General features: G+C 38.9%; 1 protein-coding gene across 3 annotated transcripts in view; it reads right to left on the bottom strand.

Moving 5' to 3' along the window:
- Window positions 1-16,258, bottom strand: part of LOC126336926 (interleukin-1 receptor-associated kinase 4-like) — a 102,552-nt gene extending 86,294 nt beyond the window's left edge. The window contains exon 1 of one of the 3 annotated variants that reach the window (XM_050001095.1): window positions 16,089-16,258. In XM_050001095.1, the coding sequence (XP_049857052.1) occupies window positions 16,089-16,165 (77 nt within the window). In that variant the 5' untranslated portion in view covers window positions 16,166-16,258. Of the gene's footprint in view, window positions 1-14,592; window positions 15,824-15,947 lie in introns of those variants that run through there. The other 2 variants (XM_050001096.1, XM_050001094.1) reach the window with 2 other exon arrangements.
- Window positions 16,259-17,426: the final 1,168 nt, after the last annotated feature.

The raw sequence follows: 17,426 nt of genomic DNA, 5'->3' as shown, positions 1-17,426 counted from the left end.
GATCGCTGATAATGTTTTTAAAAATTTTATGTTACTAATTGTTAACTTGTTTACATATCTGTTCCCTAATACAAACATGTTTGTTTATGAAGAACACAATCTTGAACAGAACTACCTCCTCAATGCCAACCAGCATGTTTTTTGACAACATCGATCATGTGATACCCAACTTGCACTTTTCTCGCGTGACATACTGAAAGCTTTGCATCAAGGTACCCAAGTAGATGCAATAGTTCTTGATTTCCACAAAGCATTTGACTCAGTATCACACCTATGCTTATTGTTGAAAGTACGATCATATGAGGTACTCAGTGAAATTTGTGACCGGATTAAGGACTTTTTGGTAGCAAGAACACAGCATCTTGGATGGAGAGTCTTCGTCAAATGTAGAAGTAACCCAGGGAAGTGTGTTAGGACCCATGCTGTTCATGTTGTTTATTAATAAACTTGCAGACAATATCAATAGTAAAGTCAGGCTTTTTGCAGATGATGCAGTTATCTATATCTAAGAAAAGCTGCATAAATATTCAGACAGATCTTGATAAGAATTCAACATGATGCAGAGATTGGCAACTTGCTCTAAATGTTCAGAAATGTAAAATTTAGCACTTCACAAAATGAAAAAAAAACATAGTATCTTATGGCTATTATATTAATGAGACACTGCTGGCCAACTCATGTAAGTACCTGGGTGCGACACATTGTAGGGATATGAAATGGAGTGATCACATAGGTACAGTCATAGACAAAGCGGGTGGTAGACTTCAGTTTATTGGTAGAATACTGGGGAAGAGCAACAGTCTATGAAAGAGATTGCTTACAAATTACTCATGCGACCCATCCTAGAATATTGCTCAAGTGTGTGGGACCCCTAACGGATAAGGTTAGCAGGGGATATGGAACATATACAGAGAAGGGCAGCACGAATGGTCACAGGTATGTTTAATCCATGGGAGAGTCACAGAGATACTGAAGGAATTGAAATGGCAGACTCTAAGACAGATGTAAACTATCTTGAGAAAGTCTATTAACAAAGTTTCAAGAACCAGCTTTAAATGATTACTCTAGGGATATTCTACAGCCCCCTACATATCGCTCACACAGGGATCACGAGGATAAAGTTAGAATAATTACTGCATGCACTGAGGCATTCAAACAATCGTTCTTCCCACGCTCCATGTGTGACTGGAACAAGAAGAAACCCTAATAACTGGTGGATGGGATGTGCCTTCTGCCATGCACCTCATGGTGCTTTGCAGAGTATAGATATAGATGTAGCTGTACATTAATTACAAAATCTGGAAGTCTTCTTAAGATGGCAGAACAAGGTGGGAGTTTGATAGTGATTTGGCCTGACATACAGTGATTTTCGGTGGATACATAGTCACAATGGAAGGAAAGGTAACTGGTACAGTCTTTCGCGGTTTTTGATGACTTTTTAATCAAATGCATTGTTCCAAATGGGAACAGCATTTTTTCAGATGACTAAGCACCAGCTGACACAGAAATGTTGTTGAGTGGTTTAAAAATATTAAAATGAAATGACATTTCCCTTGGTCACAACAACCACCAGGTAAGTGTGTTATTAAGCTACTGTGGCTACAGTAGTGAAATTAAGGACTTATTCCTCTCATCTAACATTTCTTAAGGAATTAAAATGTTTCCTTTGCAGCGAATGCTGTAAAATCGCATGACCTTTGTTCAGGTTTATAAATACCAAATTCCACTAGGTTTAAGGTTACTGTGGGTGATAAAGGTGGCTTTCCATGGCATTAAAAGTGCGTACACATCGTTCTGTCCAGTCCTTGTACCCACTATCATCACTCCAAAAATAACTTCTCTTTTACACAACTTTATTAGGACATACCAAAAAATTCTCAGTAAACAATAGCTACATCAAGGGCGTACTATATTAATCCAAATAAGTGTGACTAAGGATTGTGTTTGATTATTATGGATTAGTACAGACTTCAGACATTGGCTTAACTATATGAAATGTTCATGTTATTCTCAGATAACAAGGAGACAGTGACACATCTTTGTAGTGAAGGAAACTACAAATTCTGGCTGCAATGAGGCATGGATTTATCACTACATGTCAGAAAACTAGGGTATGAAGCTGAGGAAAAGAAGAGACAGTTCCCTTAAGACTAGAAATCTCCTGTTAGTAGAGAAAGTGGTAGTGACAGGCTTTTGTGATTCAAAAGGTGCACAGCTCATTGAATTCCTCGTCATCATCATCATCATCATCATCATCATCATCACTGAATTCCTTCCTTATAGAAAAACAAGGAATTTGACACATTATTGAAAGCTGTTGGTAAAATGAAAGCTGTTTACTTCAACAACCAAGGTCAGCAACTGATTCATAATATTTCATTTTTTCCATGACAAATGAGAAGCAGCAGTTATAATGACTGACAACTCCATGAATTACGTTGGACACCTCTTGAAAATCCTCCTCACAATTCTGATTTAATCCACGTTTGGGCAATAATGTGTTAGGAAATAAAAATTTACTGAGAACAAAGCATTTGAGTGAATGGTATGTAATTCACTGTGAGTGCCCTCCTCTTATTATTCTGGTGGAAAGCATCAAGAAATTGTCTACTCAGTTGCTATTGGATTCTGTGATACTATGTAGATCATAATAACTGTTTGTGTACAAGCATCTGCAAACAATTTTCTGTGTTTAAGCTGTTCCAGTAGCAAGTTATACAGTATGCAACTTTTAAAGCTGTCCAATGTTTCATACTTTCAAGTTACCACTTTGTAAGGAGTGACAACACAATTTAATTTTTACATGTGGAAGCACACTCCTGAGCAACTGAAATGTACAGAGTTGTTTTGATGGCATGAGAAAACAAATAAACAAAAACACACAAATCCTTTTAGTATCATGCCCCAAAGAAGAGTGCGGAGCTTGTATCAGAGATGGGTGACCACAATATACAGCATGGTAAAGTGAACATGGATACTCTTAACTTCATGAAGTAGCACAGCCCGATCACTCACATGACATGGATGGAAACTGATATCCACAACAGTAGATAGCACAGCATGAGACAGTGACACTTTACTTCATATTTTGATCTCTTTGCATCTCTGACTCAGCAAACTGCACAGTTCACTTTTGCTAGAAATCAATTCGATTTCTGAAAGCATACAGAAGGTTACTGTTTGATGGTGTAGTTTTTTAAGGACTTGGCATTTCTTTCTGATTACTGATAATTCTCTCATTGGACAGTCACACATTAAAGTTATGACCAACAGCTATGTGAAGGAATAGCAAATGATTATTTTGTGATTATCTACTGTAATAGCACTCTGTATGTGTCAGTGAATACACAATGGCCAGAAAAGTAGCAATGATGTCCTTGAGGGTACAACCTTCAAGCTATGGGACAAGCCTTATTAAAGCTATTGGATCAGTAGACAGAGTAAACAAACTCACTTTACCAATAGCACAGACAGCCATCTCAATCGCTGAAACACCAGCAAATTTTGGCAAGCCCACCCAGCATCATTCCAGTCATTTATTAACATGAAGTGAAGACTGGGATACATATGTTCACTGCCTCCATCAACATTAGGCCACATGCAAGGTATCAGACATCAAGTACAAGCAAGCTTTGTTTATCAGCTGGATTAAGTCCAAAATACCCCAGTTGTATACTTTGTTTGTATGGAAAGATGTCCGCCCCCGCTAGCTGAGTGGTCAGCGCGACAGAATGTCAATCCTAAGGGCCCGGGTCCGATTCCCGGCTGAGCCAGAGATTTTCTCTGCTCAGGGACTGGGTGTTGTTTTGTCCTAATCATCATCATTTCATCCCCATCAACGCACAAGTAGCCGAAGTGTCATCAAATCGAAAGACTTGCACTAGGCGAATGGTCTACCCGTCAGGAGGCCCTAGTCACACGACATTAATAATTATTATTCTGGAAAGATGTTGTCACCATGTCATTTGAGGAACTTACAACAGTCAAAGAATTCTTATAGTGTCAGCCTTCTGAAATTTCAACAATACCAAAAGCTATGCGATCAGTCATAGTTTACATCTGATAACATAACACCGAAGCACAAGCCAAAACATTTATTTGGGTTGCAGACATTTGCATCTCACCATATGACCAAGTTCAATGTGATTCATTAAAGCTTTTAGATTTCACAGTGGAAGAAGTGTTACAAGTCATACAATCATTCAAAATTCTGCAGACTGACGAATGCACATGCTAGCTCTCACAGAAGTAGCTCATATCACTTGACAGCAACAGTGTTGTTTGCTTAGACTGCATGAAAACTATCTAAATTACATGAGGAGTTCAACTGTTTCCACTGAAAATAAAAACGTTGAAACTGCAGACAAGGACCAGTTGCTCCACACTTGGCCACTGAAAGCACAACTAAGTACACAAATATCATTAGACCACAGAAACTACAGCCATATGCACCATTATGACAATTTTTAAATCCAACCATAGGTTCACACTTCATACAGGGTGACAATTATTGAAATATATGAAAAAAAAGGGTAAATCAGTTACAAACGACGGCGTGCACACACACTTTATTCAACATGTTAATGTCACTACACATATTCAGATTTAGGTTATATGCATGCCATCATTGGCGATGATGTGGCGCAGATGAAAAGTAAAATTCTGCATGAACAGTATCGGAGCATCGATGCTGTTCATGACCTCCTGAATGGCTGTTTTCAGTTGAGCGATGGTTTTGGGGTTATTCCTGTGCACTTTGCCATTAATATAGCCCCACAAACGGAGTCACATGTGTTCAGAGCTGGAGAATATGGCAGTCAATTGAGGGCCAGGCCAGTGGCCTCTGGGTACCCCGGAGCTAGAATGCGGTGCCCAAAGTGCTTCTCCAGGACATCAAAACATTCTTCTGCTTCAGTGGGGCCAGCTCCATTTTGCATTAACAACATCTTGTTGAAATCAGTGTCACTTTGGACAAAATCACCTTCCAAAACCTTCACGTACTGTTCGGTAGTCACCATGCTATCAAGAAATATTGTCTCTTTTTGCTGTCAGACACAGTTGAGCAAAATCTTGATAGTGAGTACACCTGCCCTCATGTTTCTATGCAGTCCATCATCACCATACCATTGTCACATCCGAATGCTCCATTAATCTGGATATAGCATGATTCAATCACCTGGCAAACGGAAACCTGTAATGAAGCCCCTTTCAAACTGTCTGGTGCTCACACTATATCGCACAGGTATGTGTCATCTCTGTGCCCTTCACAGTGATCACACAACATCTGACTGTTCATAACCCTTATATACCATACCATGCCTGGTAACAACACAAACAACACTAATGCACTCTGGTGGTTGTATTACCTGTCAGACAGAATTGCAACTCTAAAGCTGCAATCATTTACATACCTACTAATGGTATGTTCATGTACGAAGTTACATCGACACCTGACCACATCATCTGTGACGGACAGCGAAAGAGAGGAAGGAAGAGGGGGCATTGTGGACAACTGTAAATAAAATTGAATCTTCACTAATGTATGGCCTAATCACAGTCTGGAAGTGTGTCCCTATTGCCATTCAGCAATGCAGTATGACATTCAGGAAAGATTAAATCTTATTGGCTGGGGTTAGTAGGAGGAGATAAGCTGAATGGTTAAAAAAAAAAAAAAAAAAAACTGGGCTGCCTTAAGATGTGATTCACACTGCAGCTGTGGTCAACATAGCATTTGGTCTCTTATATTACAAATAAATCCCCTTCAGGTTTGCAATAACACCAATGTTCTTCCAGTAATATTTAGAGGAATTGACAAGCTCAGTACCATCAAGTGTCAACAACTTGAAGCAATATTGTTATTACATGTACTTTTCAACTGGAGTATCTAGTGAATTTGTGCCTTTTATATCAAAAATTAAGAGCAGAGTCATGCTCTACCTTTAAAGAGGTAAATTCTTCAATGCAGAGCCGACACATTTGCAATAGTGAAAACTGCTCAGAAGAACTGACTAATTCCTAGTGCCTAAGAGTTACAATATTCAATAGAGAATAAATTACTAAGTAACAGTAATTTCCAACATGACATCGATTTCTCGTCCGCTAAATCATTTCCAAAAGAAAGAGATGTAGTCTTACAATAACAGACCATGACTTGCACCAAAGCTTCTTTAAACTCTGTAAGAACATCTCTGAACGGCTCAACGCCTCATGCAGTTCATGCCTAGTCGGCCATTTAATTTTGTACACAGACACATTATCTAACAGTGCAGGTACCAAACCACCACAGTAGAACTCAGTTGATGTTAAATACCAGTTTCTTACATATCTAAAGGAGCTTGAATAAAGTATGGTATATAGTGATGCAGTCGCATCTGTATAATCTGAGACACTAATTCACTGGTGGTCCACGGAAAAATTGCTCTAAGCAGCTTGGTTTTCATTGCAAATGTATCATCAGCAAATGTAAGTATAAAAACATCTAAGTAAACATCCTTTTCATGCAATGTAAACCAAACAAGTTAGCAAATTTAGCCCTAGGCCACTAGTGAAGCAGATTCTCATAATATACAGGTATAACTGGTTCACCAAATAATAACTGAAAGCCTCATCTGAACTTTGAAAACTCTGATATTGGTGATTCCACTCCAAAATACTTATCGGAAATAAGAACCTGAAATATGGAAAGTCAACAGACTTATTTATAAAATATGCATAATTCACTGTTACTGTGTGAGATGTGAAACCATTCTGAATTTGTAAAAATAGAACTAGTGTATTCAGTAATTTAAGTACTCTTCTACCTTATACTCACAAATGTCCTCAGTTTCAAAGAGGAATAATGTTACAAAAAAAAAAGAGATGACACAACAGAAAAAAATTGGGTTTTTTCTGATTTAGTCCCACCGTATTTTCTGTCACCTTAGTGTCATAACAACATATAGTATATTCATGCAAAAACGACAAATTATGGCATTTAGACTCCAAAGACAGTGTAAGAAGCAATGCAAGCAAGCAAAACCCTTGTTTTTGTACAGGGCAATTCCACAAAACCAAAAAATTACTGTACCTAAAATAAAGAGCCTTAGTTACAAATGCAAAAAACAAAGTTATATCTGTAGATTGATGCTGTTACCTGGCCACGAGATAAATAGGGTAGGTATATGATTGATTATTTGTTTCCTTATCATCACTATGAAAACAATCAATTTTTGCCAAATAATTAAACTGGACAGATAAAAAATCTACTTACCAAGTGGCAGCAGAGATAAAAAATCTACTCACCAAGTGGCAGCAGAACACACACATAAAAGGGGGTGTGGCCCCTTCTTCAGGCAGACGGTTGAAGGGGAAGGAAGAGGGGTGAATGAAAAGGACTGGAGAGGTCTAGGAAAAGGGGTAGATTTCGGGGAGCTGTTCTAGATGTGGTGAGCGAGATTTCAGACAGAATGGATCACATTTCAGGGCATGATTTTATGAAGCCATGACCCTGCAAAGTAGCTGATTAATACATTCCAGACCAGAATAATACTGAGTCACCAGAGGTGTACTAGGAAGTTGTTTTTTGGAAAGATCAACAGTATCAGAACAGCTTTTTGTCGCCCTCCCAATCTCCGCGAAGTTCTTGTCGGACCCTATGCTCCTTCTCCACCCATCTCCCTTCTCTATGACTCCTACCCCCTGTGACCATCCCTGCTGCAAGACTTGCCCTAAACAACCTCCTACCACCACCTATAGTAGCCCTGTAACTTGGCAAAACATATACTATTACAGGGAGAGCCACCTGTGAAACGACATGTCATATACCACCTGTTGTGTAAACACTGTTCGGCCTTTTACATCAGCATGACTACCACCAAATTATCAATTAGGATGAATGGGCATAGGCAGAAGGTGTATATAGCAAGATGCAATAGCCTGTTGCAGAACATGCAACTTGACAATCACAACATCGGTGCCTGTTTCACCACACGCACCATCTGGATTCTTCCCCCAGACAGCAGTTTCTCATAACTCTGCAGGTGGGAGGTAGCGCTACAACATGTCCTTGGTTCTTGCCACCCATTTGGCCTTAATTTATGTTAATTTCTTCCATCTCAACATTTCTTCACAGTAACTAGTCTTTCTTCACTCCGTTTTAGTTTCTACATCTTTCAATTTCTTACCCGTCTATTTTTCACCACCTCTGTTATGTGATATGCGCTTAGCTTTTCACTCTTATTAACTAATGTATGATGTTTAAACAGTAATCTCTGTCCGGCATATTACCCTGTCTTCCACCTTGAAGCTCTCTGGTTTTCAAATCTGGTCCAATTCAGTCCCCAAAAATCCCATGCAGTAAGTCTCCCCTGACCTGCAACTCTGGGCGACTTTCCCGAAATCTACCCTTTTCCTAGACCTCTCCAGTCCTTTTCATTCACCCCTCTTCCTTCCCCTTCAACCCTTCTGACTGAAGAAGGAGCCACTGGCTCTGAAGGCAGGGGGTGAGGGGAGGTTACATATGATTTTTGTCCAATACCATGGTGGTGCGGCCTGTGCATATGAGCCATACTTTGATAGCTTGCTGTTTGTACCTCCAGACTCGCTACCAACATTGTTTTGCTGGAGCTCATATTGCACAATGAGAGTTTGTTCCTGAATCTTGGTATGTTCCATCATAACACAGAGAGTTTTTGTTGAGGCTGCACACCACATAATAAGGTTTTTTTTAAATTTATTTTCACTTTATTTGAGATGAAGCACTCCTTGGTCTTTCTGAATAGCAAATCTGATTCCAGGATTGCCTGTGTGTAATTATTTTCTTTGGCAATTTGAGTAGTGTCGGCAGTAAATTGTAGTGTGTGACCATCCTGGCTTAGATCAAGAAATCTAGCATGACTTCTGCGGACAAGCAATTGTTTATTGCTGCAGCTAATGGCCAAGCTATTTCAGTGCTCTACATCTGCTCACAAATGCCACAAGCCAGCATATACTGCATGGCGAATGGTAATTTGTATCACTGCTAGTCACTCCATTTCCTGCTCCACTCCCAAATAGAGTGAGAGGGAAAATGAGTGTCTATATGCTTCTACACCAGAGATACTAGTGGCATGCTGAGGATTTTGTCATAAAGACTTTTGGCTGTAAACAGAGAAGCTCGTGCTTGTTTTATTCACTGGCAGGAGGCTTTTGATAGAGCCAACTGGACAAAATTGATGAGCATCCTTAAGGAGATAAGAATTACCTGGAGAGACCAAGGACTGATTCTCAACTTGTACCTATGACAAAGAGACAGAGCCTGTGACAGAACTAGCGAGAAACTAACAGTGTAGAAAAACGAACAAGAGGCAGACAAGAATATTGTCTATCGTAGAATCTCTTCAACCTGTATGGTGAATGGCTGGCAAGAGAAGCTTTGAAATGATAGCATGACTCGTCAAAACCGTCCAGTCTGCAAACAACTTGTTACTGCTAACCAAACATCAAAGAAAACTGCAACACATGATGAACCAGATGGTGGAAACTGGAAGGAAATGTGGCATGCAAATTAACATCAAGAAATTAAAAGTGATGAAGATATCAAAATGGGAGAAACCTTTGAAGATAACTGTTCACAAACAAGAACTGGAGAATGTGATGCAATTCAAATACTTGGGGAAAGCTTTCTTACAGAGCATGCCCACTGCACAATTGAAATTCGAGCAAAAAACTGCCACGGCCAAAGCTATGTTGAACAAGAATAGGACTCTGCTGACCAGCAAGTTGAGCTTAGAATTAAGGAGGAAAATGGCGAAGTGCTACATCGGGAGCAATGTACTGTATAGAGACATAGACCATGAGAAAAATGCAGGAAAAAATATCTGCAAAGTTTTCAAATCTGGTGCTGTAAAAAAATAGAGAAGACCAAATGGACAGACCAGGTGACAAAAGACTATATACTGAGAAGAAAACAAGAAAAAACTATTATAAATACAACTCTTCAGTGGAAGTATAATGGGATCAAACACATACTTAGACATGAGGGGCTCATACATGATGTCATCACATGGAAAGTCAAAGGAACTACAGGACAAGGATGAAGAAGAAGAAGAAGAAGAAGAATTCAACATCTGGATAAAATAAAAGATGGCTGGAGAGACAGAAAACTAAAGGAAAAAATTGAAGACAGTGAAAATTGGTATCAGAAATTCTCCAAATGAAGACATGGACCTGCAACTATGCAGAATACTATATAATAATAGCAATAATAATAATAATGAGCCACAATTTCTCTTACCTTGCATTCTGTCTGCAGATGATGTGGTTGTCTATAAGAAAGCAGCAATATGAGAAGATATTATCACTCTGCAAAATGACCTCCAGAGGATTCATGAATGGTACAGGCTATGGCATTTACCCTGAATGAGAATAAATGGTAAACTATTGGTGGCAAACTGCTGGAAACTGTGTACTGTAAAATATCTAGGAGTAACTATCCAGAGTGACCTTAAGTGGAATGACTACATAAAACAAATAGTGGCAAAAGCAGATGCCAGACAGTTTCATATGCAGAATCTTATGAAATTGTAACTCATCCTTGAAGGAAGAGGCTTATAAGATGCTTGTTTGACCAATTATTGAGTACTGTTTGTCAATACTGGATTCTTACCAGACTGACAGAAGAGATAGAGAAGATCCAATGAAGAACAGCTTGTTTCATCACAGGATCATTCAGTGAGAATGAATGCATTACAGAGATGCTCAACAAACTCTGTGGAAGACATTACAAGAGAGGCATTGTGCACCACGGAGAGATTTACTATAGAAATTTTGAGACAGCACTTTCCGGGAAGAGTCTGACATATTACTTCATCCCACACACACCTGACGAAATGACCATGGCAAGAAAATTTGAGAAATTAGAACTAATACAGGGGCTTACCAACAATCATCCTTCCCATATACCATTTGCAAGTGGAGCAGGGTGGGGGGATCAGTTAGTGTATCAGAAATACCATCTGCCACACTTCTGGAGTATGGTGTAGATGTGATGATGGTGATGATGATGATGATGATGATGAGGTGGTTTGGTTTCTGGGGCACTCAACTGCGCGGGTATCAGCACCCATACAAATTCCCAACTTTTCCTCAGTCCAATCTCACCACTTTCATGAATGATGATGAAATAATAAAGACAACACAAACACCCAGTCATCTCGAGGCAGGTGAAAATCCCTGACCCTGCTGGGAATCGAACCAGGGACCCTGTGCTCAGGAAGTGAGAACACATCAGCGGGATCACGAGCTGCAGAAATGGTGTAATTGTGGTCCTTACATGAGATGTACATTGGTGGCACAGGAATTGTTGTGCAGTCTGTAGCAAATTCTGCTTCTCCAAATTTTATTGATAGTATTTCATGAAATACTGAAATAGTATTTCAGGTATCTGAGTATCCAGTTATGCTGGCTACTGATGCAATATATACAGGGATCCTATCAATCGCTTCCATGTCAACTACAGCCTGAAGATGGCGCATTGAAGTGCCATAAATGGTTGCGACAAAATAAATAAAATCATGAAAGAAGAACCGATAGAGGTACTCAGGGTACCCTCCGCCACACACCGTCAGGTGGCTTGCGGAGTATGGATGTAGATGTAGATTTTCTCACAATAGTAAATGGACATGGTCCCAAAAAAAACCTACCACAAGGAAGGACATACAACAATTTGGCAGCAAGTGTGTAGACCACTTTCAGACTGTCTCTCAACGACTACACTTTTGAATAGCATTTGGGAAAACTGATTCAGTAGTAGTTGGCATTCCTACCCTGTGGCTGCCCAATGGCGGACTGTTTCTGCCAACATGTAGAGATTGGAGCTCTTGCACCGCCTGGCCTGAACGCACACTGTGCATTACCAAATACAATAATTTCATACACATGATGATGGAATTTTAAAATACTGAAACCGGTCATGGTTTGAATAAATAATTATTACAACTGAAAAGGGCCTCTCTAAATTTAGTATCAAATTTATATGAGTTATCATGTGACTGACATTTAATGGATTTTTTTTAATACACATATGGAGGACCTGAGTTTTTTTATTGTTTAGGGTCAACTGGCATATTTTGCACGATTCAGATATCTTGTCGAAATCTTTTGCAATTCGTTTTGATCCTCTGCTCACTTTACTATATGGTAAATGACAGTATCATCTGTAAACAAACCAAACCCAAAATATCACTTCCGTTTGGATAGATGACTTCTCACTAATTACTACGAACTGTGCTTTCTCTGACAGGGAATCACAAGCCCAGTAACACAATTTAGATGATATTTTAATGGCAGGCAATTCAATCAGATGCCAATTGTTAGCAACAGCATTACAAGCCTTCTGGAGATATAATAATATGGAATAAACTCCATATCACCTGTCAATAGCATTCATTACTTTCTGTGAAAAAAAGAGCTAGTTATGTTTCCAAGAACGATATTTTCTGAACTAGTGCACATCATGTGTAGATCATTTTCGTCAAGGGACTTCATAATTTTTTAACACAGCATATGTTCCAAAATCCTGCTACAAATGACAATCAATGATATGGGGCAGTAATTCTGTGGATTACTTCTACTTTTTTTTTCCATGTGTGCTGCTGTGACCAGTACATCTTTCCAAACTTTACATACGGATCTGATGTTGAGTGACAAGCAGTATGTGATTGCAAGAAATAGATATCTATTTTATAAGGGTACTCCAAAAGAAACCTAACTAGTATACAGTCTGGACTTCTAGTCCAGTGACTTCCAGTTGCTTTGCTACACTGATGGTATCTTACTTCTAAATTACTACTGTTGGCAACCATTCTTGATTTCAATTCTAGTATATTTGTTGCATTTTCTTTGGAGAAGGAATCTATCATCACTATGATATTGCAGAGCCTGTGTTATTCTGATTACATTGCAAAGTTCCTTTGGACATGCATGCATGTTGTGTGCATCATGTTTATCTGCTGATACCAGGCAAGTGACTTTCAAGAACAATGTCTGACCTGTACAGGTATATACATAATGGATGTACAAGTTCGGGTTGTAGACGCATGATTGAAAACATATGGAAGTTTGAGTCTGGCCGTGAGTTGTGTAGGGATAGCTGAATGGTAAGGTGACCTCTCGCAATAAGCAGAAAATCCAAGTTCGAGTCCCAGTCTGACACAAATTTCACTGTCGTCATTCCTGATAGTAGTCCTTATTCGCAATTGCGAATTCATTTGATGGGAATCTGTCATTGTTCTTCTTATCTTCGTCTACTCTCTTTACACATACTGTTTTGGCTTTAACTAATTTCACTGAAGCATGTATTTTGTTTCCAAGTCTATGGCTGCCTTCGAACAGTCATTCAAGAAAAGAACAACACTTTTACATCAGCTAGTTCTGATACTTACCACATATTTCCTCAGACAATTGCGTTTCCTGTCTTTTGGGCAGAATATAATTTTTATTAGGCATCACTATGAACAAGTCATCCAACTTGCTTAACATTGTATGGAATAGACAGTTTAATGTGTCAATGCCAGAGAATACCAGACACAGCAGCTCTGACTGCATTTAGTTTTCCCTTTGCAATAACTCCTCTGTGAAATGTATAATCTGTTTGTCATGTATTTGACTGCTGATTTCTCGTAGTCCTCATACGCAGCTCCATAATGTAGTGTGACTAGGACCTCTTGTCAGGTAGACCATTTGCTGGGTGAAAGTCTTTCGATTTGACGCCACTTCGGAGATTATCGGGTCAATGGAGATGAAATGATGATGAGTAGGACAACACAACACCCAGTCCCTGAGCAGAGAAAATCTACAACACAGCCAGAAATCTAACCAAGGCCCTTAGGATTGACATTCTGTCGCGCTGACTGCTCAGCTACCAGGGTCGGACAGCTCCATAATTAATGCACTATAATCAACTACACTTATTTTGTAATCACAGCAATGTATGTTTGTTATAATGATGTCCAGACAGCTGTCACCTCCCGCTGGAAGTCTGTTTGCTACAAAGAGCCCATATCGTTAATACTAAATTTAAGAGAGCTCTATTTTATCCACTTCCATCATCTATGTGTACATACAAATCACAACTCACTCCTGCAGTTGATCTTCTAAGACGTGTCAAATGAAAAATAACATTACATCTTCATGATAGAAGTCCCATTAGGTAAAAGGTACACAGAAAAAAAATAACCAACCATATTTATATCTACTAACTCTAAAGCAACCACTTATAAATCCAATTCTAAGTAGGAATTCTTTAGGTCTTATTTCCCTCATATTGAGATGTGTGATGAAGTATGCAGACACATCACAATGGATGGTAATTGATCGGTATCAAGAACGAATCATCTCAAGATATTCAACAGATCTGTAGCACTCATCCTTTAGCCAACCAGGCTCCATATACACTACATCTTGTTTCAAGCCTCCTACAAATACTGAAAACAGGTCACATTTGCAATAAATGTTCAAGGGTTTCTTGCCATGTAATATTGCAGTTGAGCACAGCATTTTGCTCATACTGTGATCTCATGCGGTACAGTAAGAAATAGATCAAGGCTTTTTATTACACTGACACATTGCAAATACCTTTGTAGACACATATTACACCTGGCTTGCAGGCAATGTCCATTAACACTTGGTATAATTATGGCCCCATTATCTGAGTACAAGTTCTGTTGATCTCTTCTTGTAATGGTTGAGTTCATTCTACTGTAACATGCTCTCAATCAGAAAACTGTGCTATATCTCACTGAAACAATTGTTCAGTGCAATGGCCTCACAATAAAAAGTCTTTAGTGACAAAACTTAAAATGCAGGTATCTAGTACTTCTGTAATATTAAGAAAGACATCAATTATTCACACAGAGAAATACATTATTCACACATACATGTGTCAGGCAGGTAAATTGGCAAGTAATCAGCATTTGTTATGTACATCTTTAATAGTTTTCTTTTTTTATTTGTTTCATTTCAGTCAGAAATATACTTAAAACTGGAAATATCATGTACTTAAACATTCAAAATAACATTTCAGCTAGTTTTTCTGTGCAGAATGTCCTGATGACAAATAAATAAATAGTTTAATTTCACGTGCCTAGTAGCACATTACAGAAGAATGGCAATTACAGGAACAGATGATTAAATGAGAAAAATTTTCATTTTCCACACTTTTTGGAGAACGACGAAAACACAAATAAATACAATTTACTGCACCACATTAAATTGTTATAGTGGTTTAGAGCTGTTTGTCTACGCTGCTACAGAGTATGATGTAAAAAGTAGTTAAAATATTACTTTTGTGGGGATAGTTTTGGTCAAATATTTATTTAAGGTTGTATTCGGTGGCAAAATTCGATGTGTGTGGGTTGCTTTGCGATTGTACTGTAACCGAGAAAGAAGGTCCTCCGGACACAACTGTCGGAGATTAAGGTGTAACACTAAAAAATATACCATCATGAGTAAACACGGACGCTGTAGTTTGTAGGGCACGGTGGCATCATCTTCAAATCACGTATATTTTTGGCAGTTGATGAAAACAACGCTACCGATCACTTACAAACATTAGTCAAACACGACGTTAATCACGTTACTCTAATCAGAACATCCAAGCCAACCACTCAATAAGTGAAAACGTAAAATGATAATATTCGAACAATACTTTGTCTTTTACTTCACTCTCCGTACGAACTTTGTTTGTTGCTAGTACAAAAGAGGGTAATGACAGATTTAATGTGGAGGAAACGCAAATCAGGCAAGTGCAACATTCCATACAATTCTCATGAAATCGTATCATAGCCTATCTACTTCCCCAATTGTCAAGTTCGCAAACACACAACAGGTGTCAGCTGGTATTGTTGACACACAAATACTTTGCCTCTTATCGTTTCATATATTATTCACAGGAAATTGCATTGCACGCAAATATAGTCTTTATACATCACCTGCTTGGCTCGCTATGAGTCATTTATAATTTCGCAAACGGCTGACAAATTTACCGTGACTCCTAATCAACAAATTTACTAAGCAAATAGCAGAAATTTCGAATACCACTTGAATAAGCAACATCTGTGGAACCACTTTACCGCAGAGAGCTAAGACGACGTGGAGGGGATAGTGCCTGTGTCGCTTCCATTCTCGCGTAGTACAAAACCGAAATCATTTCTCACTTGTTGATATTTGGCCTCTTTTGCAGAAGGAAACTGATTCGAAAAAAATCCCAAGTGTTGCGTAAACAAAGAGAGCAACAAAATAAAGATTAAGAACACACGAAAGCACAAAGTGAATGAGTGCAGCGATGATAGGTCAATGTCTCTCACGCCATCCATGTCAACATCAATACCTTCTTACAGAGAACTTTCATGTTCCGTTCTTTTAACGACCTGTGCCAGTACCACGATTTGAAATGGGTTCTGTTTTAACGTTACGGCCTATCCACACGCAACGTTTTGTCTGCGGTAATATCTACGTACAACTCATCTGGGCAGATCGATTGTTGGCGTGGACAGGAGATCTGTGCATTTATGAGATGTTGCGCAAAACTAGATGTAGCAGTTCGAGATTTGAGCGACATCTGCGCGGATACGCTGTGTTTGTGGACAGGAGTGCACCGCAAATCTGGCCCTTAAACGTGTTTTAGTCACTTGTTTGTTCACTCAACTGTTTCAGGTCATGTCTGCAGAGTGCATTTTAAAATGGCAGATACACGTCAGTGTTCTAGATTTCTCATTGCCAAATTTATCGAGATGTATAGGAGTCACACACGTTTGTGGAAATTTAAAAGCAGGGAATAAGGCAATAGGGGGTACGAAGGCAGCTGCTTATAATTCTTTAACAGAGGACATTAAGACCGGTTGATCCTGCGGCAAACAAGGATAAGGTACGTGTTGTTTACCGCAAAGAGATAAGCAAAGTAACGGAATCTGCTCGATCTAGTGCTGCAGGTTTGCTAGCACACTTTCAGTCATTACTGTCCTATTCCAATGTGAGTTGTGACAGGGTGGCAAAAAAAAAAAAAAAAAAAAAAAAGAAAGTGAAGCTCTATTTGTTCTAAAGAAGAGTGTAGTCAGGATATTGTGATAAATTGATAATGGAAAATCTTGGAACAGTGCTTTCTGGGACGTACTTATTATTACACTTCTTTACTTCCTACTATAATTTGCAGTTTAAGTGATGGATCCATTTCAACCTCCGTAGGCTCTCAGTTATATTCCTTTAATGCACCATGCATGCAAATGTGACACACACATCACCAGTATCATACATCTGGTAACGAACAGACGCCTAAACTGACCAGTAATGTAATTTACATGTATGGCACATTAAAGGAATAAAACTGACATCCAGTAGTGGTTAAAATGCTTCCATCATTTAGACAAAACATTGAGGCTGTACACCTGTACAAAAAGAAAAAATAATTTGTG

Source organism: Schistocerca gregaria, chromosome 2 (assembly GCF_023897955.1).
Source record: "Schistocerca gregaria isolate iqSchGreg1 chromosome 2, iqSchGreg1.2, whole genome shotgun sequence".
NCBI classification, from domain to species: domain Eukaryota; kingdom Metazoa; phylum Arthropoda; class Insecta; order Orthoptera; family Acrididae; genus Schistocerca; species Schistocerca gregaria.
Note: the sequence above shows the minus strand (reverse complement) of the source record. Positions and strands in the feature narration are given on the sequence as shown.